Below are 25,338 nucleotides of genomic sequence, written 5' to 3' on the forward strand. Positions count from 1 at the left end.
AGGGATGAAAGGTACAATTAAGTGAGATTTTCAGCATCTGCGTTCCAGTAGTTTCTTACACGCTGTGTTCTGCCAAGCCATAGTGCTGCTGCAGAGAGACTGGTGTGGCTGTGGAGGGCACTGGTGTGTTCCTACAGGGTGGTTGGGACTGACGGCAAGATCCACCTGGGCAGGTAGTAAGAAACGAGAAGGCTGGAGACTTCATCGTAGTGCTATTGGTCCTGTTTCAGTTGAGCTGAACTCTGGTTTGTCTCCCAAACTACATAAACTGCAAATGTACATCATCCTGAGCATGCACGAAACTTCGTGACATCACTTGAGTTTAATTTATAATCTGCTCAACAGATAGCTATGCTCTTAAACTGATCCTAACAAAATCCTGGGTTCAAAACAGCACATTTGCATCCGAGTCACCAGGCCAACCCCCTCAACCTTCATCCAGACATTCATATAGCTCAGACCATATATTCTCCAGCAAGACAGTATTTTCATGCACTAGTGCCATCCCAGCTCAGCCTTTTGATGATGTTCTCTGCTCAAACTGCACTTACCTAGAGCTGCTCCCTGCCTCCCTGCCTCCCTCACTCCATACACATCCTAGACATTAAACACTGGGGGCATATTTGGGAAAAGGATGAAAGGTAGAGACTGGAGGTATGTAAAAAAACAGCATAAGAATAGAAGAACTTTAGGTGGGACACTGGTATACTAGAAGTTATACTTCAAATAAAATGCTAATCTTAATTCCTAAATCCTTTGCGGGGGGGGGGGGGGGGGGGGGGGGGGGCGAACGACACAGGGGGCCCCAACAAGAAACAACCAACCTGCTTTATGAACTGTGTAAATCTATCTTCTCCTGTCATAGCCCTAACCTGACCTCGAAAGCCATTCTCTGTGGCATCTTGCTTCCAGGCTTCTTATTCCTGCCTCGCCGTTTCTCCCTTCCATCTGTTGGGCAACAACAGCTTGGAAAAAAATTAACTAGGTCAAAAGCTAGCAGTTCCCACTTTGAATGTCACACATGCCTCCTTTGTTGAGCATGGAAAATTAAGAGTATATTGATAGAAAGGGAATAATGGATCCCATCATCTAAGCACATGCAAAGAATGTTCAAAATTAACGTACCTATAATGGCAGCGGGAAACCTAGTAGGAAGAAAAAAAAAATCCAAACCCTCCCAAGTAGATAATTACATTTATTTAATTCCACATTGCAATGTGTAAGATGGAGAAAAGTTAAAGATCTCTTTCTATAAAATAATTATGCTTCTGATTTTGAGGACAGAGACTGTGTATTTATTATGTTTGACTTGTAAAGTGCCATAGCTGTCAAAAAAAACTTCATAGAAGAAGTAAAATCTGCTGAAGAAATAACTAGGTCATGATCCTTAGGAATTTAAATGAGATTCAAGGAAGTATATTCCAAACTGATATCTGACAAAAACAGATGTACATGTGTAAATATGATATTCAGATCTAGAAAGCTTCATGGAATACGTACATTTTCAGGTTGTTTTTTAAAGAAAAATTGATATATGAGGTGGGAAATTACTATGGACAAATAAAATGTGATGCCACATGAGCAGAAAGCTGAAATTAAATATGTGACCTATATCATGAAACACAATAGCATCTGCTTAGCTGGAGAGGAGAAAAGTTACTGTATTTGGCTGAAACCACAGGGGGAATATAAGGAGGCTGAACTGAATTATCTGAAATGAAGTCAGCCGGGAGACCAGTGTAACATCCTGGAAAAAAACAGCCAGGGCATCTCCCTAGTAAGCATCAGTGATCAAGACAGATAACACATCTGAACAGCACTGCTCCCTTCAGCACAGCCCACTTTAAAAACAAACAAACAAACAAACAAACAAAAAAAAAAAACAGGAAAGGGTGAAATGCATTTTATAGTTCTGTCCTATTTCATTTAAAAATAAAAGCTTGTGTATAAATCCTTAGATGGTTGCCAATGCAACGCAGAAAGCGGGACAAAAAGGTGTGGTGTATTTGGTCAAAGTCCTGAATAATGTGGAAAGCATTTGAAATAACCGAGGATGCAGCTGAAGTCAGGTGTGTCCTTTCCTACCCTAGTTTCCCTTATTAAGTGTCTCTCTTGGTCCTGGTCAGGTTAGAATGATAGAAATGTTTCAGGGATGCTAAATGAGAAGGTTTCTCCTTCCAGGGCCAGGAAGCCAGGAGGAGGGTGGTGTTTGCAGGGCAGAGCCCCTTGCACAGATCGCGAAACATTTCATCAACCAGCTGAGAGAAAAAACTAATCCAGAGATTTTTATCCAGACCCTGCATGGAGCGAACCTGGTAGGCACAGTAAACACTGGTGAAAAGGAGACGGTCAAACTCTGTTAGAGGCAAAGGGGTATCGATCAGTGAATAATATCTCAGGTGCTGCTCAATCTCTGTCGGTGTTTTGGGAACTTCATCCTCTAAAATCTGCATGAACCGCCGTGCTGGGCGCAGGGAGGCCAGCTCTTCATCCCGCAGCCGGATTGTCCTGTTGGCCTGAATATCCAGCCCTCCCCAGAGCATCTGGAAGAGAAGAGCAGCATCCGCATGGGAGGCCCAGCCCAAACCCTCTGCCAGTTATAACTGAGCTGTAAAGCCGCTTGCAACGCTGCCAAATCTCAGGCCGGACCGAGAGGCAGCCGCTCCCTGACTCGCTGCCCACGGCCCGCCTAGTCCCACTCCATGTCCTTCTCTGCCAGCCCCACACCCCTTTTCTGACCAGCCCCATGCCTCGGTTTCCCCATGGGACCCGTCCAGCTCTTGCCTCCCACCCTGCCTCTCCCACTGGCGTCCTGCCCGCAGCAGCTCCCTGGTGCAGCTGCCTTGGTTGGGGGGAGTCCCTTGTCCCACCCCAGAGCTGTGCGGTGCCGTGGAGGGGCTGAGAGCCCCCTTCAGCTGCACCCCATGATGGGAGGGAGCACAAATGCAATTAGGGCATTGCCAAGGTGTTTTCCAGGCGCTCTCAAAAACCGACAGGGATAAGAACAAGCAGAAGGTGTGAGCTTTTACGTGCAGGCAGGTGGGAGCAGAGGCACTAAGAGTGCCTCAGCCCATGGGCCCCCAACGCCCGAGAGACCTCTAACATGACGTTGGCGTCCTCTGGGCTGCGACGGGGTGCGTTGGCACTGGCACCATCCCTGCTGTGAGGATGTTCATCTGGAAGACATCAGGCAGAGTTTGGTAGCACAAGACCATGGCCCTTCCTGTTTATTTTTGTCATTTGGTTGTCAATAATGTCTTCAATATTTCTGAGCTGCCACTCATAGTTTGCCAAACATGACAGATGCTGACCACGGGATTTTGATGAGCAAAACAAGCTTTTTAAGAGAAGGAGGAGTGGTTAAGGGAGGCAAGTGTAAGTTTTGGATATGACGGCCCTTAATCCTGCCAACAGAGCTAAAGCATGTGGCAGCAAAGGCACTTGCTTTGACAGGCAGCACAAAGCCCCTCACAGAGTATGGGTGGGTTTTGAACTGATGGGTTTTGGTTGCTTGGCACTTTTTGCTGGAGAAAGTAATGCTGCCCAACGGAAGGAAGGTGCTGGGAGGCTCCTTGACCTGCTCGTGGAAAAATAACCTGATGCTTACCCTGGTTTTATACTTCTTCCCTGAGCATCTGCTGCTGGTGGGGGCAGAGTGTGAGGGTAAAAGAAACATGGTCAGATCCATTATAGCTCTTCTCATGTCCAGCTAATTCCTTGCTGGGCCACCCAACATCACTTAAACTGGGAAAAATGGATAGGAGGCGAGAGGAATGGGAGTGATATTAATATGAGAGTCACATTAAGCCCAAGAATTCTTCAATTTTCATTTACTAGTACTTCTAGTGCTTTATACTTTCTGCATTTATTTTGCCTTTATTATTTCTTTCTTTGTGAAAAAAAGGAGACACGAGTAGCCTCAGTCCAGGACTGTGAAAGGGAGGCTGCATCCTCTCCCTTCTCTGTGTTGATCAGTGTAGTCCTGTAGCCAAGACCCTCTTCTACTTCTTGCAAATTCAACCTTCAGGTTAAGAAACATGAAATGGAAAAAGCTCGTATAAAACAGTAAGCTCTCTGACACATTTTTTTTTATTATTTTTACATGGATGAAGGCTTTTTTATATAAAAAAGAGGGAGAATTTATGTTGAGTATTCCAGAGCAGGTTCTTATAAAAAGAAGAAAAATAATTTAATACTGTATGTGTGTGATGACTACTACCAAACCCCACTTCCAACTTTCTATTCTTGATTAAAGCTTTTCAGGGAGATGTACAAGCTGCCTGAAGAAGTGCACTGCCACCCCCCAGGCCGCGGAGGTTTGTTTCTCTACACAGCTGCAGGCTCCCTGATCCAAGCCAGCTGTGGTTTTGGAATGTGAGCAGGGATGTAGCTGCTCTCTCCTACTCCTCCATGGATGTGCCAGCAAGGTTTTAAGCTGAGGTAAAGATATAACATCATCTGAAAATATCTTTGCTGGGCTCCTCTCTGCTCGCTGATCCACTAGGTCCACAGATCCCTCTCCTGAGAGATGTCTGATTGGCTGCAAAGTCAGTGAATTTGTTGAATAGCCACCAAACTGCTGCTATTAGTGACTGTCTTATAAATATATGCAGTGTTAGATTTTTCAAGTAGAGTAAAACAAAAATTAAGCAAAGCATAACAAACAATGTATTGAAATAATAACATAAGTGTCCTCTGCAGATGGGAAAATGGTCCCTTACTTTATCATTTAACAGGGCTTTTTGTCCCAAAAAGCATCTCAAAAATCCACAAACATTATTGCAGGGGCAGACTTTTTCAGCAGAGACCCAAGAAAACCCTCCGCCTGCCACCAAAAATAGCAGCAGGTCTTCAACCTGCAAGCGGGTCCGAGTGTCTCCCCCACTGAACAACCTCAGCTGGGACTCCAGCTACTGCGCTCTCTCCCATGTCAGCACAGCTAGCTGAAGCATTTGACCATATCTGAAGAAGCAGGCAAAGCGTCGTGCCACTAGCATTGTATGAATGTTTGCCAAGCCGAGAAGCCGCATCGCTAACAGGTGCGATTCCTACCTGTCAGCCTCTGGGATCCAGCAAACACGCACAGGATCAGCCAGGCGTTGAACTGCGCCTGGGCCATAGCAGCGCTGCCCGGTAGCGGCTGCCACCCCCTCCGCGGACAGTGCCGTGCGTGAAGCGAGAGCGGTTTGCTGTGGCGTCTTCCCTTGCTGCTTCTGGTCCCAGCAGCCTCTGTTGGAATGGATCCATCTTTCTCTGTTTCTGGTTGCGGTCCTGGGAAGGGCTTGCAGTTTAACTTGCTGACCCCGAAGGATATTTTCCATCATATTTTGGAAACTTGGACGACTTTGTTGTGAAGTTTTTGGCAGAATTGTTTAAGCTCCTTTTCCAAAGACTGATTTCCCACTGTGATTTATTATAGGAAGCAATTAGTTGCAAGAAATTCACTACACATGATTGCCTCTGAACAAGGGGGGACCTCCTGGTCCCTTCAGCCTCCACACAGCACCTTTGTCACATCTCTGTGACACTTCTGCTCAGATCCTTGGCTTCATTTTCAGTTTTCCTTTTTCCTGAGTTTGAAAATCTTTAAGCAATCCTGAAATGTCACGAACAGATAAGGCCGGCAGTCTGTGGAGATCCATGGAAGTGCAGTAGCAGCCAAAATATACAAGCAGGCAGAAGAAATGTTACTTGTTCCATTCTGTATCAAACCTCCCGGAGGAAGAACTCAATATACTGACCTAGCAAACAGCAAGGATCAGAGCCTGCCAGGCTTCAGCACCTCATCATCCTCTCCTGTGACAAGACTTCTGGGTTACAATGAGCACGGTCTACCTTAGATGTTGTGAATTACATAGACGACACTTCATCTGATTCCCTTCACAGCAGATATCTGGTCTCTACACATCTTTGCATTTTTATTAGTGCCCAATCCCCAGTCAAGCTATTCTGTATTTCTACTCTGTACGGCACAGTATTGTCCCGGGTTCTCCAAAAGGTTCTTGGATGCCAGGATTATACAAATAAGTAATAATATGTATAAATAAGTAATAATACAATCTCCCTCAGGTTAAAGGTGTTATTTGGGGAGAGAAGTCTGCCTAGAAAAGAGAGAAGGTGGAGCTGAAGCGCATACTTTTCTTAGCAAGATACAGGGTGTCAGTTTGTAGTGACTACTGTCACCAGATAGTTTACTGAGGGTAGGGATGATGTTCCAGTTAGTAAGTTGTCAGTGTGCAAAGCAGCAAGTCTTCTGAAGCTTCCAGGATCTATAGGTGTACCTGGCAATATGTGGGCTCACATCAGCTATGAAGAAAAGCAGCACAAAATGGAAGAGTCCCACAGATTTATCAAGGATGGAGGGGCCCTCAATATCCGGAGCTATTCTTACCCTCAGTTTGAATCAAAATAAGACCTGTGTTTCTGTCACAGCCTTGGCTACCTTCAAGTCAGACTATGCTTCTTTCAGTTTTCATTATTTTCTGCTGCTTACGCTTTAGTTGCATCCCTTTCTTCTGGGATGAGATATCTTTTATTAAACTGTGAATAACATGCTACTCGAGAGGCAGACTGATGACCCATCTGTGCAGTGAAATTGATGTGCCTTCTGTTTTGTGCCAGAGTCCCTTACAATCTGCAGTGTACACATGACTTTGTCTAGAAGTAACTACACAAAAAAATCTCATGGGCCATGAAATAGCCTCCCTTTATCATGCAGCATGTGACACAAAGAGGAGCCCAGGATTTTGGCCAACATCTGCAAACGCCATATATGATTTTGTCAACAGGAAAATTTCATAGGAACAGCTTGCAGCTGAAGCGCTTAGAGGAGGATACACATCTTGGTGGGACGGAGGAGAGAGGAGGCTCAGAGGCTGTGCTTAGGTGACTGATACAGTGGCAGGTGGGGTACAAGCATCAGTGGTAGATGCTGCCTTGAGCTGGGGGAATTTTGTAGAATTGCCTCACTATCCCACACAGAAAGGCAATTGCAGAGTGACAAACACATGCCTTAGTTGTTTGTAAAGCAGCGGTAGTTATATGGTGCACAGAAACAAGCCCGAGTTTCTGACAGCTGCACATAGTCCCTGCATGTGCGAGTGCAATGTTAGGCAGTGCACCTGCTCCTCCCGAGGGATTTTGTCCTTGCCAGGTATTCACAGCTGAGCATGCACAGCCCTGTCCCTTCGCACTCCCCCTGGTCATACCGTCTGTTGTAGGAGCAGTTTCAAAACATGACATCAAGCCAGGTTTCTGCAGGGGCACCTTGACTGGTTTCATGCTTTCCACCATGACCTCCTGAAGGAAGAAGATGGGAAAGGGGAACAAAATATGAGGGATCAAAAACTGGAGGAGCTGCTTGGATGCTGATGCAAAATTTGTTCCAGGTGGCTGAAGCTTTGCCCATCCCAGGGGAGCTAGGGCAATGGAGTGAGAAACTATTAAGGGAAGAGAGTAGCGAGGCGGCAGCCGCCCTAACCTCAGTTTGCCGCAGTCACAAGTGTCAGCATCTGCTGGGAAGAATTCCTCTGGTTCTTACGTTACAGACCCCCGTAGGCCCTAAATCCTTGTGTCTGTTGGCTTACTTAGCGCATCCATCCACCATTATGTTGTTTGTACAGACCTTTTATTTTGTTACCTTGTTTGGATCTTTGATTTTTCAATTGTAAACATATACATAGCAATGTTTGTACAGCCGAAGCTACCCGTCCTCTCGACACCGTAGATTTCTGCTGCTTCCTTGTCCCATTGCAGGTTACGTCTGTACGTTGGGACAGTCATCTTGCCACAGGGACCCACATAGGCTGTGCTTAGAGGCACATGTGGTCCAGGGCAGTGGCAGAAGGCACAAGGTGTGGTTAATACAGCACCAGAAGAGCCTCTTTGGGAGGAAGGTTTGTTTGAGATGGGACTGCAGGGAGATAGGGAGCATCTTCATGAAAGGGAAATTCTGCTTATAGAATTGGAGAAACCTCTTGCTTTGAACGTCCTGCCCAGAACTTGGGGAGACCACAGTCCCCAGCCTGGGCCTGTCTGGCAGGTGCTGGAGGGAGGAAGATGAGGCTAAGGAAAGAGGGGAAGGAAGCAGGAGATACATGGCTCCCAGGGAAGGTGAGGTTTGAGTCACAGGAGGCGAAAAAGAAAGAAAACCTTGAGGGAAGTAGGAGTGAAGCAGTGTCTGTAACCAGATGGGACCTCCACTGCTATACTGGTATTTTCCAGGTATGGTGCTGCTGGTCCTTATGCAAATGCTTTCCTTGTCTTTTTTGTTTCAGCTCGTGAGCTGCATCCCCTGCTTGAAGGAGTAATGGGCTGTGTAACAGTGACAGAGCGGGCCCCATCCCACTGCACCTACTGCACAAAAGGACCCCCTGAGGCCTCACACAACTTGGAGAAGATGCAATAGGATGCAGTGTGATGGGTGACACGGGCATGCTGTCATCCAGCCTGTCCCTCAGTAGTCTCATAATCTTTGTTCCGCAGGCGTGCAAGGCCCAGCTGAAATCCCCATCTAGATTTTGACTGGAGATCAATCATAAGGGCCTATACAGACAGTGTCGCCGTGATGCAGATGGATGCCCAGACACTGTCAATAGCCACATCCTCGGGGAGGAGAGCCTGCTCGCCTGGCTGTAGGGAGAAAAGCCAGAGTTCTGGAAAACACCAGTGAAACCTACTCAGCTGGGGAAGCTCAACATGGTGACTGTGAGTCATCACCTAAAGTCTATTTGTCCCTGCAGTACCAGAAAATTTCTCTTCTGAATAGAGTGTCTGTAAGTCAGCTACATCTGACTTACATTTCATCCAATGTCCTCCTACAGTTGGGAAACCCAACCCAGGCAAACAAGCCTCATGGAGGCTGGCAGTGCGGAGCAGGCAGGGACAGAGGATTTGGAAGACAGCTGTGTGCTTGAGCAAGCTGACCACAGCCTTGCCCAGCATGAAGCAAGTGCCCACTAGCCACAAGGAACCCAGAGCGAGCAGGCTCCATAGGCAAGGATGGCCCCTGGGGCTCAGGAGCAGTGGAGGAGGTAGCGTGCCAACACTGGCAATGCTTTGTGAGGCTGCGTAACTTCTTGTGCCCTGGGATAATGCATCTGGGTGAGTAAATTGCACTCTTCATAAGCTCCCAGGCTTCTCTGACAAGAAGAGATTTGGGTCCATTAGCAACTATTCCACATACTAAAGACCCCCTGGAGCCAATGCCTGTCCCCACAGGGCTGGCTGCTTTGACTCCAGTACACACATTCTTCAGCAAACCTTGCATTTTGTCTGACTTGACGGGACATTGTGTCTTAGTTTCTTGATGTTACGTCAATCAAATTCTCCCTCTGCACAAACATTATGTTTAAATGGCAGTTTTCCTTCTGTTCCTGCTACCGTCAGTCTTCTGACTTATCTCACTGGGAAATACATATTTTTTATGATACATAGATGGTGCGTCTTGGCACGGTGCCTCAAGCACCCTGGGATGGGGGAGGGAGAATGTGGGGGGAGAAATGCGCTTTATAAAGAATTTTCACAGTAACAGAAGTGGTGCCAGGAACTTTTCTGTCTTGTGCAATAGGCATCGGCACGCAAAAAGAACCACTGCAACAGAAAATAGAACCAGCTGTGGAACATGCAGGAAGGACTAAAAGTACATTTCCTATTTAATCAGCTCAATTGATGGCAGATCCAAAATGGAGGTAAGAATTGTACAAAACCCCCAACTTCTGCTGATTTGTGTTCCCTTCTCTTTCCTCTTTCCCATAAACAGTTATAACTTTTAAGGTGAGTGGCAAATGCTATTAACTAGGGAACACTGTTCTGAGTCACATCCAAACACTGCCGGCCATAGCAGCCTGAAACAAATTAAAAAAAAAAAAAAAAAAAGAATTTAAGCAGCCCATGCTTACAACGCTGGGGTGGAAACAGACAAACATGAAACCTGCTTCTTACCATACAGTTCAGCTCTTTATTCTTGCAAACAGATCAAATTCTAGTCACAATGAGTGCTTGTCCCTTTTTTTTCTTATCTGAATTTATTATTGTCCTATCCCTCCCTCCATACCTTGCTTTAATCTCCCCCAACCCCCTTTTTTAATTAGTGCTCTTCCAGTTTAGAAGCTTAAGTAGTGATTCAGGGAATCTCTACAAACAGTTTGTGAATTATTTTATGAAATCTCTTATGCAATAGTTTTCAGATCTTAATGAGGTCAGTCAGCTTTCTGATGCAGAACTGTGTTACGCATTTTCTGGACTAAGGACAAGGGACATTATTAATTGATGACTGCTGTAATGTAATCCCATTCAAACAGGTGGTGGGTGGACTGAAACTACAGTATTTTTCCAGCTTTTTTGGAAAGAGCTGAGATTTTCCACAAGAGCAAAGATAGCGGTAATGCTGTCATATCATACAGCTCAAAATAATTGGAATAGTGACAAAAAGGCACAGCCTCTTGTTTATGGAACAAGGGAAGGGAAATATTTTTGACTGTAGGAAAGAGCACAATCTGAAGAAGTTGGAGAAAGTAAAGACTGCTTGATTGTGACGAAAAAGCCAGCATGAGAGAGTGGCACGTGAGAGGTTGCCTGCAACTCCTTCTGCCAGGAGAACAGGCACTGGCCTAATTCCCAAGGAAACAATGCAGAGATTTCCACAATTGTTTTGATCTGGATCCAGGTACATCTTGTGTTGTCCTAATAACAACTGTATTAGAACCATTTACAAAAGCTTTGCCTGTTCGCTATATTATTACGGTCTTCCCAACACCCATCTTGGAGCTGAGATACTGCTGTCCCATTGCTTAAACTACACAGCTGCTTCAGTAGAGTCTCCTAGTGAGCGCTCAGGTTATGATTTATGCCTGCAGGGGCAGCTAGCAGAAGCAGCGTATATAAAGCATCTTAGCCACAGGGAATGCTGGGACTCTATTCAATTTGCAAACCAAAAAGACAAATCCAGTGTCTTACAACTCAAAAAATAGCAGATAAACATCTACCAGCTGGATTATCAGGATTGTAAATTAGCATCCCTCACCCTGTGCTTTTCATCTAGTTTGAAAACAACATTATTCATTTGACCACAACAGGCAAGAATCTCATATCAATTTTTATTATTATAAATACTATGTTAGAACAGAAAGGATGGTGCCGTGCATCCACTCCATTCTGCTGCTATTTTGCATCTTCTTTCTTGGCTCCTGCTTCTATTTTCAGGGGTTCTGGAGCTGCACGATAGGCAGGAAATGCCTCCCAAGGACTATTCAAATCAAATTTGCGAAATTCCTGAGATAGCTCCACAGGCTCTGCCACTACCCGTTTCACTTCGTCATCATACCGCACCTAGAACAGTGCAAAGAACACAGACCAGTAATTTTTACACAGTCCCCATAGCATCTCTGCTATTAGCTGTACACAGTAATGACCCAGACCTCCTCCAGTACAGGCAGTCCTACTTCTCACGCCATGGATAGGCCACAGGCCTCTGCCACAGCTTCAGTTCTCCTCATTATTAAACAAGAGCTCTCCAGATGCCACCAAGACTTCTGGACTCTCCAGGAAAACCTTCCTCTTCGCTACCACATACCTCAGGTGTCCTGACTAACCAACCACGCTGAATTAGCAGTGCCCAGTCTACAGTCCATATGAAGTCCACAGGGAATAACAGATTTAGCTTGTCACATGACAAAGGAATTTCTCCTGAGTCACTGAAATTAGGTGGCCCATCCACCTGGCATAGCTGGAGACTGCTCTCATGAATCTTTATAATATGGCAGTTTTAGCTGTGCTTCTTAGCGCAACACTCAGAACATGGGACAAAAAGACAACCAGGGTGAAATGCAGGTGAGTACCGGACAATTCTGACTGGCTTGATTTATCCTCACTGTGCCAGTCCAGATCTCCAAACCACAGCTCAAGAGATGCTGCCTGGTCCTCACTCGCAGGATTTGCTGTTACTTCTATTTTTCTTAAAACCTTCTGTTGCCTGCGAAACCTCACTGTTTTCTCCTGAGACTCAACTCAGTCTTAGAACTGCACCAAATATGACTGCTTCTGCAAGGCGGTCATTTGAAACTAGACAGATACTAAACACACTCATTACACTTGTGGTTTGACACACACAGGTAAATATTTGATAAATGGCAAGAGTCAGTTCAACTAGAGTTTTATAATCTGAGTCTACAAAACTCAACAAAGTGGAGTTCCAAATGCATTAAGATCAGTTCGGTCCTTTATTCCTCTGGGAATCTCCAGTTTTGCAGTGGAAAGTTTAACTTCCAGAAGACATGCTAAAAGCAGAAGTACTTTCTCTGCCTGACAAATTTCTTCAGTATACAGCACATGAAATTTGCTCAATGCCTCTGGCTTCAGGCTGTCTTATTACGATGATACTTTGTGATGACTTCAAATTTCCATGCAGGAGATCTATACAACTTCTCTGGAATACAAACGAGTGAAACACCCCTACTGCCTTTTCGACAAAGGATTATAAAGCAGTCATATCTCTGTACCGAAACTCAGATCACAGAATCATAGAATAGTTTGGGTTGGAAGGGACCTTTAAAGGCCATCTAGTGCAACGCCACTGAAATGAGCAGGGACATCTACAACTACATCAGGTTGATCAGAGCCCTGCCCAACCTGACCTTGGATGTTTCCAGGGATGGGGCATCTACCACTTCTCTGAGCAACCTGTTCCAGTGTTTCACCACCCTCATCGTAAAAAATTCCTTCCTTATATCCAGTCTGAATCTACCCTCTTTTAGCTTAAAACCATTACCCCTTGTCCTATCACAACAGGCCCTACTAAAAAGCCTGTCCCCATCTTTCTTATAAGCTCCCTTGAAGTACTGAAAGGCCGCAGTAAGGTCTCCCCGCAGCCTTCTCTTCTCCAGGCTGAACAACCCCAGCTCTTTCAGCCTTTCCTCATAGCAGAGGTGCTCCATCCCTCTGATCATCTTTGTGGCCCTCCTCTGGACCCATTCCAACAGGTCCTTGTCTTTCCCCTGCTGAGGACTCCAGAGCTGGACACAGTACTCCAGGTGGGGTCTCACCAGAGCAGAGGGGCAGAATCACCTCCCTCAACCTGCTGGCCATGCTTCTTTTGATGCAGCCCAGGATATGGTTGGCTTTCTGGGCTGCGAGTGCACATTGCTGGCTCATGTCCAGCTTTTCATCCACCAGTACCCCCAAGTCCTTCTTGGCAGGGCTGGTCTCAATCCCTTCATCCCCCAGCCTGTACTGATACCTGGGGGTTGCCCTGACCCAGGTGCAGGACCTTGCACTTGGCCCTGTTGAACCTTATGAGGTTCACATGGGCCCAGTTCTTGAGCTTGTCCAGGTCCCCCTGATGGCATCTTGTCCCTCAGGGCTGTCAACTGCACCACACAGCTTGGTGTCACCTGCCAACTTGCTGAGGGTGCACTTGATGCCACTGTCTATGTTGCTGAATATATTAAACAGTACTGGTCCCAGTATGGACCCCTGAGGGATACCACTTGTCACTGATCTCCATCTGAACATCGAGCTGTTAAGAGGTAAGAGTATTTGAGAGATTTGATAACTTTAAACATGAACGTTATCTCCTACCTCCACATAACCAGAGAGTGGAAAGTCCTTCCGGAAAGGATGGCCCTCAAACCCATAGTCTGTGAGGATTCGCCTTAGATCAGGGTGGTTGGCAAAGAAAACACCGTACATGTCCCAAACCTAAATGAGAGGGAGCCAAGCAAGTTGGGATTAGAAAGAAAAAACAAACCTTCAAGTATTATGTCCATAAAATTTCAGTCATATGCCTGGCTTTGTGCAGTGCCAGCAAAACTGATGCAGGAACTCATGCAAAAGCAAATGAAACACCCTTTTATCTCCTGTTCTGAAAAGGCAGCCAGGCAAACACTTCCCTCTTTCTTCCTCAGAGCCCTGGGAATCAGTTTAATCAGGAAAACACAGCCCCTCTCCACAAAGACTCTGCTCGCAAAGTACACTGGCACTCACCTCTCTTTCATACCAGTTTGCTGCCTTGTGCACGGACACTGCTGAGTCAACAGGTGTCAGCTCATCAGTATATGTCTTCACGCGGATCCGACTGTTGAACCGCAGAGACAGGAGATTGTACACAATCTGAAGCAGAATAAAAGAAGGCATTGGTCTTGTATGGCATTTATGGATCTCTTGGCAGTATAGTACTGGCTAAGCAAAGGCACGCAAAGACTATTTCAAATATTCTTTATCAGCAGAATCACATTCAGCACTTCAGAGCAGGGCACTAAAAGACACTATTACAACTGAGGTTCCAACAGCTTACCACTTTGATCCTTAGAAGTGTAACAAAAAGGATGTGAAATTTAGAAAACATGACTGATGAAGAAGAGCTGACGTAAAGAGCGACTCTAAATCTTAGAAAAAGAGAATACTGAAGGGATGGAGACACTTGACAAGTCTTTCAATAGTCTGTCACAAAGAAAATGGCTATCAATTACTCTCAGCATTCAGTGGGAAAAAGCTAAGAAGAAATACACTTAGTTTTCATCAAAGAAATTGGATACCAGGGAAAATTTCTAACTCTTCTGGTGATGAAGTACTAATAAAAAGGCTGCTTATGAGGATTACTAGAACCTCCGGGGGGCGGGGGGGAACACTTACTACAAGCAGACTGAAGAAAACCCCAAACCTTTGTAAGAAATTGTGTAGCCTTGTTTGATACTGCCTCTGTGAAGATGGCTGGTAAAGGTGAATTCATCAAGGTCCATATTTCTGTTATTTCTATGAATCTACTACGTTGATTTTTAGAAGAAAAATCCTGAAGTAAAAAACCTTCAACTTCTTCAGTGACTGGAGGCCTTTAAGTTAAAGAAACTCTCTCTACAACTCTCAGGATTTTTGCCTAATCATGAGTTACATTACTAAAAGTCAAAGCTGTTACTAGCAAAGCAAGAAGGAGCTATATTTGAAAACAATAGACAACTGATTAGCTAACACAGATAAGGCAAACCTGCCACCCCTCGCTTTCTGAGTAGTTGTTAGTAAGTGATTTAATACCACAAGATAAACCAAAGGGGGAAAATAAATCAGTTACTTTTCATTATCCTTGTTACTTGCTGGGAACTAAAAATCTACCAATTCACTTCTCTTGTCTGAAAGACAGTCTGCCTGGATTAGAAAAGGGAAGATAAACATCTCTTCGTCCAGAAGATTTTCTGCCGCTGTCTTTTACAGATCTTCCTAGGGTAAACTACAATGTCTTTGCAACAATACTGTGAACAAAGCTTTCTAATAGTAGGTGAGAAGACAATATGCTGAGTCTGTGGTTTCCCCAAAGATGTATCTTTTCTTTTTCTATTTGCAGCTGCAAAAATTCTCACCATATACAGTGAGATTTTCAAAAGCATCTGTGGGAGCCAAATCTCCAATATCCACTGAAAGTCAGTGGAAGTTCAGTGCCCCAGATCTTCTGAGAGGTTTCTGAAAATCTGCCTCATCTCCTGTTTGGTCCCAACTTTCAGGGAATGCTTTTAAAAGAGCTAAATAGGTTTTCTGTTTTGTTTTTTTAAAAAGAGGAAAATTGTTAAGAAGATTGATGGGATTTAAAGAAAAACACGATCAGTTGTCTCAACAGCAGCTGACAGGCTGGAAGAAGGAAAAGCACCAATTCACATCAGGCCAGAAAGAAGTCTCTAGATGCTTTGGTAAAACCAAACTAAAACAAAAAAAAAGAACACAACAAAAAAAAGAGAGAGACTTTCAGCAGAGCACAAAAGGAAAGCCAGACTAGGAACCCATGCAATGTCAGTTCTGCTGCTGCTTCCATGATCAACAGATTGAACAAAATCCAGTATTTCAGAGTGGATTTTCATTTCACTGTCAGAAAGCAAAAAATGTGATCACAGCTGCAACAGCGCCCACAGCCATCAGCACTTGTGAAACCTTCCGAGTCCGGCACCTGTGAGCGGTTCTTACCTCAAAGCGGTACTGCCGAGATGGGACATCAACAGCAGTCAAGTCAGCCAAGGATTTGAACTGGGCATTAGTGTGATCTCGAAGGAAGGTCAGAACCGGAATGATCCCATCTGGATGGATCAAAAGTTCCAGCTCATTGAAACAGGTCACCTGATGAAAACAGTGGAAAGGGCATGAGTACAAACACCAACAGGACTGAACATTACACTGAATCCAGCAGAACACCTAAACAAAGAGAACAGATTGTACAGCAGACACATAATGACATCAGATAAAGGGGCTTAATAATAGCAGTAACTTCCATGTAATTCTGACAATCTTTCTTCCCCAGAACAACTTCTGGAAACATCTAACAAACAAGCAGTGTGTTCACTGGATCCTGTCCCCCTCACAAGAACAATTTCTTGAACAGCACCTACCTGTGCTTGCTGGATATACTTGGGCAGAATCTCAGCCACATACTCCCCAAAAGCACATAGCTGCTTCTGTTCTACTTCATTTTTTGGTCTGACAGTAGCTAAAGAGAAAAATAAAGTTCCCAAGATTATGGCAGGGAATATAGAAAGCTACAGAAAGAAGAGGAGTAACTCCCATCCCTGACTTAAAAATCCCTTTAACCAGTCTAGCTACCTCTCAGTAGCTCTGGCAGAAGCCAGGCAGCTTCAGGTTCAGGTAACTTGCAAAGTTTAGACACAGTAAATCCGAAGCTAAACATAACATATATGTATAGTAGAATAAATAGGATGCTGTAATAGAGACTGGACTATAGCAACATACATGTGTTGTGGTACATAGAACAATATGGAACTAGAGACTTTGATAAGGAAGGAAGTTTGCGTCAGTGCTAGACAGAAATGTTTCTGTGCACTGTAAATACAGCAAGAGGAACAGTGCAACAAGATGACAGAGAAACAACTTACAAGATGAAAAAGAGAGAGGCAGAGATGCCTGAACAATCTGAACTTAGATACTGCTCATGACATTCAGCCTGGGTCTAGAAAGGATCTTTTTTCTAGACAAAATAATCCTGGTTTTGTTTGACGTGCCAGCCTCTAAGCAACCCCCTTATAACCAAAACATCCTAGGACCTCATGTTGCGCTTTGTTGTTGTTGTCGTTGTTATGATTACAAATACTCCTCGAGATTCAGGGCAGTGAGGGGCTGTGAAGCTGTTGCCCAGGCACAACTTTGCACAGCGCAAGCCGGCAGGCCCGCGAGGAGGGACGCAGGCGGGAACGCAGGGCGAGCACGGTTGATACTCAGCCCCCTTTCTGCGCAGAATTCAGGTTTACGCGTGACAGGCGCCAACCGTTTCCTGACGCGCTCACCGAAACGGTTATAGGGCACAGGAGCTTCCTAAGGGCAGTCAGTGCCCCGGCGCCGGGCCGGGAGCGGGCAGGGACGCAGGCGCACGCCCCGGTCCCTTCCCCTGCGCTCCCCCCCAACCGAACCAACGGCCCCAACCGCAACGCCACGCCGGGGCCCCCGCCCCGCTCACTTACGGCGAGTCTCCGCGGCGGAGCTCCCCGCCAGCCGGGCCTGCGCCGCCGCCGGGCCTGCGCCAGCTGCGGAGAGAAACGGACACGTCTCACCGACCGCGGCCGCCCCCCGCCAACCGCCCGGCCCGGCCCGGCCCGCGGCCACGGGCTGGCCGAGCCCCGCCGCCTCCCCTCACCTCGCAGCGCGGCCCGCGCCAGCCCCCGCGCCGCCGCCGCCGCCAACATCCCCGCCGGGACACGGGCGCGCAAGGGCACGGACCGGAAGCGGAAGGCACCACCGTCGCCGCGCTTCCCCCGGGGGAGGCGGAAGCGCGCGCGCGGGGCTTCTCAGGGAGGCTTCCGGGTCGGTGGCCGGAAGCGGCGAGTGCCTGGCGGCGCCTGGCGCAGGGTGAGGGGCGCGGAGGAGCCGCTGGGGCACCCCGGGGCGGCGGCGGGAGGCTCCGGGGCGGCGGCATGAAGGGAGGCGCCGCAGGTGGGTGCCGTGCCGCGGCGGAGCGGGGGTCGGGGCCGGCGGAGCTCCGCTGCCCTGGGGCGGGCTGGGAGCCCGCGGCGGGGCGAGCCTGGACGGGGAGCGGCCCGGCCGCGGAGGCAGCGAGCTCTGGGGAGGCGCGTCCGCCGTCGGGTGCGGGCGTAGGGCGCCTGGCAGAGCCCCGGCCTGGAGCAGCGCTGAGGGGGCGAGGCAACTTCCCGGCGGTGTTCACAGCCTTAGTGCGGGCCTGGTGCGGGGCTTTACTTTTCCGAGAAGTAGCTTTCCTCTCCTTCCCCACCGCCGCCGAAGCGTGGAGCCGCTGTCGGTTGTGTGTAGGGGTTCCCTGATCCCAGGCGCTGTCATGGCATCCGCGACCCTGTCAGGAGCAAGGAAGGAGGAGGCAGGTGCGCCAGGTGCTGGTTACGCCATCATCACCCATAGCCCGGCACACGGCAGGTCATGGCTTTGGTAACGCAAAATGCGCATGGGGCGTGAGATTTTGCTTTATGGGATACTTTACCGTTCCTGCTCCTCTCTCTCTTTATAGTGGAGATGCCATGGATGCAAAGGGGAACTTTGAGTTTACAAAGAAGGACGTGAGATTTACGGTAGTCTTTAGCTGCTGTTGGCATTTCTTTCGTGACTTGGCACCAGTGCTCTGGAAATTGTGCTGGGCAGTGGGGGCAGCCGGTTCTGCTGTGCCAAGAGGGCAGAGTAGTTCATCTGTCCCTTGCCCTGGTGCTCTGCGTGGTCGCTTCGGCACTCTGGGCTGCAGCTTCTGGGCACCTTGCCTGTAAGGACCAAGAGCTGCAACTGAAGTGGGAGCCCATTTGCAGGATACGCTTGTACTTGCAAAAGCTGGAAAAATAGTACTGATGTGTGCTGTGCCAGTTGCAGTTGCTCAGTCTCTTACAGATTAATGTATTTTAAAACTATTGTAAAATAACAATAAGGGTATAATTAAGACAGGCCACCACCAGGGATGGGACGGACGCATCCAGCCAATTAGGGATGTAGACACTACTTCTTGTGAACAGAACTTGTGCAAAGAACTTAGGAGCACTCCTGTGTCAAGCAGAGCTATAGTAAGAAAATGCATATTTGACAAAGCATGGAAGAGTAACTATCAATCTCTTGGAAAAAAATCCCATCTTTGTGAAATATTGTACTGGAAATCATGTCAGTATTAAATGAAGAAATCTGTGATATCAGTCACCATGGCTAGTAGTTGAGGTGTAAAAATAAGCTTAAAGTGAATGCAAGCAGGCATCTATTTGCTCCTAATGCTGTCAGGAGCCACGTTAAAGAAGAGCTCTTTTCCACAGCAGTCCTTCTCTGGTTCAGAAGCTTTTTTGACCCACAAACTGCTTGGACCTCTGCAAACAATCTCTGGTACCTCTCTGGTGTTATCTTTTAAACTGAGTTCTCCCTGCCAGTTGGGAAACAGCAGCTAACAACATCTAACAGGTTATTTGAATGCTGAAGATATTTGGCACATTAATAAACTGAGTATGACTATCAGTTATCTCATTTGGTTAGCTTGAAGGACTGGTGGTTATATCTGGCAGACTTCTCACGCAGCTTTGGTAAAAACAAGTTCACCTTGCTTGATATCAGTGCACACATTCATCATGTTGGTTTTGGATGGTAATTAACTCCTCCTGATGATATGAACTACTGTCTGTGCTCTTTGTTAGTATGATACTGTAATCCTTTTTCCATCTAGCCCAGCTATGGTGCTGCCGCGTTCTTCTGGCTTTGCGAGTTTCCTAGTGCAATTGCTGGACTTTCCACTTGAATAACTGTTGCTGCATTTCTTTGTGTCAGTGAAATGAGTGGTGAAAAGACATGCACGTCTCCCAGTTCTGCTGGGATGTGATGCTCACTGTACTGGAAGTTTGGTATATATTATAATTTTAATTATGCCAACTTCTCATTTGTTGTTTGAGATTCTGAAGCTCAAGCAGAAGTTTCTGGCTGTGCTATTTATATTCAGTCTAAAATATGCTGGCCTCTTACCAATATGTTAGATTTTTCCCTGTACCCTGAAGTATTGCATAATCTTGTTAGTGGAGAGAGAAAGCCGTATGATTATTGTGATTTTACAGATTGCTGGAGGTCTGATCTGTGCAGCACCATGGACTCGTCAGAAGAGACTGGAGGCTCCTCTGCAGAAGAGAACTACTTTGTGAACTACACCTTCACCGACCGCTCCCACTCAGGCCGCGTGGCCCAGGGTATTATGAAATTATGCTTGGAGGATGAGCTCTTTGCTGATGTTACAATATCAGTGGAAGGCAAAGAATTCCAGCTGCACCGTTTGGTCCTCTCGGCTCAGAGTTGCTTTTTTCGTTCTATGTTCACTTCCAACCTAAAGGAGGCCCACAACCGGGTGATTGAGCTGCAGGACGTTAGCGAGAGTGTCTTTCAGCTCCTTGTGGACTATATTTACCATGGGACTGTAAAGCTGAGGGCAGAAGAGTTGCAGGAAACCTATGAAGTGGCAGACATGTACCAGCTGACTGCCCTTTTTGAAGAGTGCTCCCGTTTTCTGGCCCGTACGGTGCAGGTTAGGAACTGTCTGCAGGTCATGTGGTTGGCAGACCAACACAGTGACATGGAGCTCTACACAGCTGCCAAACACTGTGCGAAGTCACATTTGTCTCAACTGCAAGACACAGAGGAGTTCCTACACCTGCCTCTCCGCCTACTGACAGACATCCTTACAGGTAAGGAGTTCTTGAGACTAGCCAGGAGGTGGATGTAGATTTTCAGAGAGTCTGTCAGGGACTGAACAAAATAGACAGAAAGATCCAAGTTTTCATAATCACTGTCTATTCAGAGGCTTAGCTAAGCAAAGCAAAACATTCTGGATAACTTAATCAGAAGATAAACTATTAATTATTACCGGACATGAAGCATCTAAGCTATAGAAAAGGGACACGGAGGATGCTGGTAATTCCCAGCGGTTCCTGAGTCAACAGGTCAGAAGTATTACAGGTTTTTTAAACATAACTTAATAACTTTCAACAATTTGTCGTATTTTTATTTGCAGTAAAACAAAAGTCTTACCAGAAATGAACATCTTATGAAAGTAATTTTTTTTTTCTTTAGTTCTTAATCATTTAACATAGTAATGCAACAACTCAACGTTTGTAAGAAGGCTGAGTACAAACCTTATTTTTAGACTATGTTAGTGTCATTAACAATTGTATATAATTGTTAGGATCATTTAGGCTAGGCGCTCAGCTGACTGAAATAGAGGCATTGTAACATCTTAGGTAATACAGTAATTACCCTTCTTGTAAAGGTAATAGCCTTTGCAATGGCCAAGGATGGCCTTTGCAATTTAGCCAATGGATGCAATGACTCAGGGTTGTGAGGGATGTGTCCACACATCAACAGCTTAGTCCAACTGCCACCAATCCTTAAAGATTCTCTACTGGCCTAGTAAGTACAGCCAGTACTTGAAAACCTCTCCATGATGCTGCAGTCACAACTCCATTTTTGTGCATTTATGTATCATTGCTAGAGGAAGCAAGAATGTAGAAGCAGCTCATACATTCAAGCGTACTGGACTTGGGACCAGAGAGATTGCCCCTTTCTTGCTTTAATTAAATAATTTTGTAATTGAGTAAATAACTATACTTTGTGTGTCATGTTTTATATGCTGTTACAACAATAAAACTACTGTGACTGGCTTCTTTGGAATACTGGCAAATCTGTCCATAAGGCTTAAAATAGCCTTTAAAGTTGATGCTATGCATATGAGAATCTTTATAGATATTGAATTTTATTATCTCTGTTGCATCTAAAGAAATTCAGTCAAAAACCTATTGAGAGTATGTACTGATAGCTCAGAAAAACTACGATAAAATTAATTTTGATAGCTATCTAGCTAAAGTCTTTAAACCAAGTTGTGACTACATTAAAAAAAAATAATTCCTAAAATCATGAAATAAAGCTATAGAGGTCAATCACCCTTAACTTCCTAGGGATTCCATATAGTAACCATAGTTTTAGGACTATGGCCTTTAGTGTTTGTGGTCCTAAATTAACGTAATTGCTCAATAAAACTTTTTTTCCATGCTTCATCTATTTCTATATATAGAATCACATTACTCAGTATTTATGCTGAAACTTAGCTCATAAAATGGATTATAATCTGAAATACACTCCTACTGCTGGCAGGGAAAATCTTCTTCTTTTGCAATTCCTGCATCTTTGTTTAGTTAATGGAGAGTTAAATAGAGGAAGCTATTAATGGCAAGGATTACAATTAATTTCATGAAATAGTAATTTATTAAGCTTACCTTTTGTTGCACTCTAGGACCCATTTCAAAATCAAAGTCTTTCCATTTAACCACTACCTGTGATGGATAGCTTACGGACATCCCTTTTACTAATAAACAGAGTTGAAATACTTGCTTTTGTTCCACGCTTTTCCTCCTCCCTTCCAGTATAGAGAAAAGTGTTGGAATTTGTCTGATGCCTTCAGCAGCATTGAATTCAGGGTTTGTCATGAGAGCAGACTACAAAATCAGAGAACCTTCATAGGGAAGCCTCTCAATGAGTACAGGCATAGTTGCTGGCTTTCAAACTGGAAGTAAATACCTAAAATCTTCTAGGTAATGTACTGACGATGATGATGATGCAGTAGTTTGTGGCAGAACCAAAACTTCCAGTTGTGTCTGGAAACAAATCGAAATCTGATGCAGGCTGTTGAGTATTTCCTACTGTCACGCTGCTAAGGAAAGCTATAGTAGCTCATTGGGGATTTCCAAATGTTAAGAGGATAGCAGCAACACCAGATGTTCAGTCTTGAGGGTCAGGTGTCTGACAGTGCTCCGAGAAGGGAAATTTCTGCAGATGACTTTTGCTAGATAGGTTTCTAGGACCAGGCAGAAAGAAAGGTAGCTGCTGAGATTCTCAAGTAAGAGAATCTTTTTGCCTACGTGCTTAAATAAGAACGTATTTTTCATCGTCACAAAGCATGTAGGTTCTCTTTCCTGTCCTCTTTCTCTCGGAAGTACATTCCTTTGTTGAAACTCATCCAAAGTGCTTAAGATCTGGCAGCTCTGTCTTCTGATGTTTACGCAAACTAATTTCATGTAGATGCCTGGCTGGCAGTGCTGATCATGCCTGCCAAAATCTATAAACCTCTGTATCTTTTTGTCCTCTCTAGAAAGTAGGGTTTGTGGTGGGAGTGGAGGGAGGGAGTTGCAGGAAAAGGATGTTCCTGAGTACACACACCTTTGTCTAGATATCATAAATGCCTTTCTGTCCCTAAACCGCAGATGGCGTTCCATGTTCTCAGAATCCAACAGTTGCCATAGAAACCTGGATCAACTTCAACAAGGAGGAGCGAGCAGGCTTTTCAGATACACTGCGATCGAGTCTGAAGGTATAAAAAGACTTTCTGTTCTGGGGTTGGTGTAGCACTTGCTGGTTTTGCACTTCCCAAGGCAGGGTATTCTGCTCACAGGTGTGACTTGAAAGTCACAAAACACAAATGCCATTGAAATTCACAGTGCTTGTGTGAGGAATACTTTCATTGTCATAAATAGCAACCCCACTGACAGCTTTTTTAATTTAACCTGAGGTTGCTTTCACTAGTGATTTGAGCAAAGCCACAAATAACTTTTTCACCAGATGCTCAGCTACCGAAGAGACCATTCAGAAATCTGAGTGTGGCATTCCCCTTATAAAAACTCTGCTCCATCAGTGATGTAACCAGCCCTTACCTAAACCACAGACCGTTGGGTTCCAGTGAAGTCTGTTGCTATTGTGCTATGTCAGATATGACTGGTATCTTGAAAAGGCTTTGAGGCTCCAAATCCTGAATGTTGTAGGGTGGCAGGACATGGGAAGCGGGTCACGCACCTCAGGCCCACAGGTGGGTCCTAAAAAGCTGAATAATTCGGTCTTAGGCATCACTGATGTTTGTGTAAACAGGCCTAATTCTGCTGACACACTCCTCCTTTCTCTCAGGTGATTGGAGAAAATGTTCACATCTACCTGATTGGAAAGGAGTCGTCACGTACACATTCACTCGCTGTCTCTCTGCATTGTGCTGACGATGACTCCATAAGCGTGAGTGGCCAGAACAGCCTCTGTCACCAGATCACTGCAGCCTGCAAGCACGGTAGTGACCTGTACGTTGTTGGTGGCTCCATTCCACGACGCATGTGGAAATGCAACAATGCAACTATAGACTGGGAATGGTGTGCCCCTCTGCCCCGTGACCGGCTCCAACACACCCTTGTGTCCGTGCCAAGCAAGGATGCAATATATTCACTGGGGGGTAAAACTTTACAGGACACACTCTCTAATGCTGTCATATATTACAGAGTACGAGACAATGTCTGGACAGAGACCAGCCAGTTGGAAGTGGCAGTCTCTGGAGCTGCAGGTGTAAACCTTAATGGTGTCATTTACCTGCTGGGCGGGGAGGAAAATGACTTGGACTTCTTCACCAAGCCCTCTCGGCTAATTCAGTGCTATGACACCAACACAGAGAAATGCCACGTGAAGCCATATGTACTGCCTTTTGCAGGGCGCATGCATGCTGCTGTACACAAGGATGTGGTGTTCATTGTAGCCGAGGGGGATTCACTGCTATGTTATAATCCCCTACTGGATAGCTTCACCCGGCTATGCCTGCCAGATGCTTGGAGCTCAGTACCATCCCTCTGGAAAATTGCCAGCTGCAATGGCAGCATCTATGTCTTTCGCGACCGCTATAAAAAGGGTGATGCAAATACTTTTAAACTTAACCCAGCCACCTCTGTTGTAACAGTCACAAGTGGCATCAAAGTGCTGCTCACTAACCTGCAGTTTGTCCTGGCCTAAGCGGGAAAAACAGGCCCAGTGATAGGAAGGGCAGCAGCAGTGTTCGGCTGTGCCGCTCAGAGGCACCCACCACCCTCAGCACCAGTCCCAATTACTACAAGCTCACAACATCGAGTAAAGACCCCATCCTCTATACCTGTGCAGAGGAAGTACAGGCTTTCTGGCTGCGGGCCTATTCTTTTACATAGCACTATTAAAGTTGAACTGCTGCATCTTAGATTTCAGATGGACTCAATGCTATTACTTTGATCCCTTGACGATAAGCTGCTTGTGTTGGAGGCCCAAACCGCAACAAATGGCATTTTTAGCCTGGAACCAATCCGCCAATAACAAATCCTATAACATATGGACAACATCCTCCTTGGCCCAGACTGCTAGTTTTAACTGTCTGGGAGACTGTGTGTTGCTGCCATGTCAGTCACAGAGTTAGATGTGCACTGTGTCCTCCAGGGATGTCCCCATTTAAACATTCCTGTGTCCCTATTGCAGAAGGAGGGACTGGCAGAAATATTTACAGCAGACAGATTCCAGAGCTGACCCCAAGACCTTTAGTGGGTTGCATTATTCAGCACTTCT

The 25,338-nt window shown here is 45.8% G+C and overlaps 3 protein-coding genes across 7 annotated transcripts; 1 reads left to right on the plus strand and 2 right to left on the minus strand.

The window, feature by feature from the left end:
• Nucleotides 1-995: 995 nt before the first annotated feature.
• FAM180B (family with sequence similarity 180 member B) lies at nucleotides 996-7,295 on the minus strand. Of its 3 annotated transcripts, XM_087746070.1 has the most exons (4): nucleotides 7,122-7,175; nucleotides 5,053-5,741; nucleotides 3,097-3,176; nucleotides 996-2,543 (listed from the first exon to the last, which is right to left on the minus strand). In XM_087746070.1, exons 2-4 carry the CDS (start codon nucleotides 5,117-5,119, stop codon nucleotides 2,100-2,102), a joined length of 591 nt encoding a protein of 196 aa, XP_087602196.1. In that variant the 5' UTR covers nucleotides 5,120-5,741; nucleotides 7,122-7,175; the 3' UTR covers nucleotides 996-2,099. The 3 variants fall into 3 exon arrangements, with proteins under 3 accessions (XP_087602196.1, XP_009472100.1, XP_087602197.1); XM_009473825.2 differs by having other exon boundaries at nucleotides 5,053-7,192; XM_087746071.1 differs by lacking the exons at nucleotides 5,053-5,741; nucleotides 7,122-7,175 and adding an exon at nucleotides 7,209-7,295 and having other exon boundaries at nucleotides 998-2,543.
• Nucleotides 7,296-11,082: 3,787 nt separating this feature from the next.
• On the minus strand, nucleotides 11,083-17,773 carry NDUFS3 (NADH:ubiquinone oxidoreductase core subunit S3). The gene is made up of 7 exons (XM_087746068.1): nucleotides 17,618-17,773; nucleotides 17,445-17,507; nucleotides 16,362-16,459; nucleotides 15,943-16,092; nucleotides 13,981-14,106; nucleotides 13,576-13,695; nucleotides 11,083-11,328 (listed from the first exon to the last, which is right to left on the minus strand). Exons 1-7 carry the CDS (start codon nucleotides 17,664-17,666, stop codon nucleotides 11,161-11,163), a joined length of 774 nt encoding a protein of 257 aa, XP_087602194.1. The 5' UTR covers nucleotides 17,667-17,773; the 3' UTR covers nucleotides 11,083-11,160.
• Nucleotides 17,758-24,979, plus strand: KBTBD4 (kelch repeat and BTB domain containing 4). Of its 3 annotated transcripts, XM_087746046.1 has the most exons (5): nucleotides 17,758-17,913; nucleotides 20,019-20,639; nucleotides 23,208-23,314; nucleotides 23,732-23,806; nucleotides 23,902-24,979. In XM_087746046.1, exons 1-5 carry the CDS (start codon nucleotides 17,895-17,897, stop codon nucleotides 24,760-24,762), a joined length of 1,683 nt encoding a protein of 560 aa, XP_087602172.1. In that variant the 5' UTR covers nucleotides 17,758-17,894; the 3' UTR covers nucleotides 24,763-24,979. The 3 variants fall into 3 exon arrangements, with proteins under 3 accessions (XP_087602172.1, XP_087602170.1, XP_087602171.1); XM_087746044.1 differs by lacking the exon at nucleotides 23,732-23,806; XM_087746045.1 differs by lacking the exon at nucleotides 23,732-23,806 and having other exon boundaries at nucleotides 17,759-17,829.
• The last annotated feature ends 359 nt before the right edge of the window (nucleotides 24,980-25,338 follow it).

This window comes from Nipponia nippon, unplaced genomic scaffold (genome assembly GCF_047370975.1).
Source record: "Nipponia nippon isolate SJK-2023a ecotype South Korea unplaced genomic scaffold, ASM4737097v1 scaffold_10, whole genome shotgun sequence".
NCBI classification, from domain to species: Eukaryota; Metazoa; Chordata; class Aves; order Pelecaniformes; family Threskiornithidae; genus Nipponia; species Nipponia nippon.

What these genes read in the sequence shown, in the direction of transcription:
- FAM180B (XM_087746071.1), bottom strand. Translation starts at nt 7,293, where the DNA reads ATGGTGGAAAGCATGAAACCAGTCAAGGTGCCCCTGCAGAAACCTGGC. An exon ending in AACTGCTCCTACAACAGACG is followed by an intron (nt 3,177 to 7,208) that starts GTATGACCAGGG and finishes GATGTCTTCCAG; the next exon opens with ATGAACATCCTCACAGCAGG. An exon ending in ACGCCAACGTCATGTTAGAG is followed by an intron (nt 2,544 to 3,096) that starts GTCTCTCGGGCG and finishes CTTCTCTTCCAG; the next exon opens with ATGCTCTGGGGAGGGCTGGA.
- KBTBD4 (XM_087746046.1), top strand. An exon ending in CACTGCGATCGAGTCTGAAG is followed by an intron (nt 23,315 to 23,731) that starts GTATAAAAAGAC and finishes TATCTTGAAAAG; the next exon opens with GCTTTGAGGCTCCAAATCCT. An exon ending in CACGCACCTCAGGCCCACAG is followed by an intron (nt 23,807 to 23,901) that starts GTGGGTCCTAAA and finishes CCTTTCTCTCAG; the next exon opens with GTGATTGGAGAAAATGTTCA.
- NDUFS3 (XM_087746068.1), bottom strand. Translation starts at nt 17,666, where the DNA reads ATGTTGGCGGCGGCGGCGGCGCGGGGGCTGGCGCGGGCCGCGCTGCGA. An exon ending in GGCGCGGGCCGCGCTGCGAG is followed by an intron (nt 17,508 to 17,617) that starts GTGAGGGGAGGC and finishes TTCTCTCCGCAG; the next exon opens with CTGGCGCAGGCCCGGCGGCG. An exon ending in CACTCTCTGGTTATGTGGAG is followed by an intron (nt 11,329 to 13,575) that starts GTAGGAGATAAC and finishes GCACTGTTCTAG; the next exon opens with GTGCGGTATGATGACGAAGT.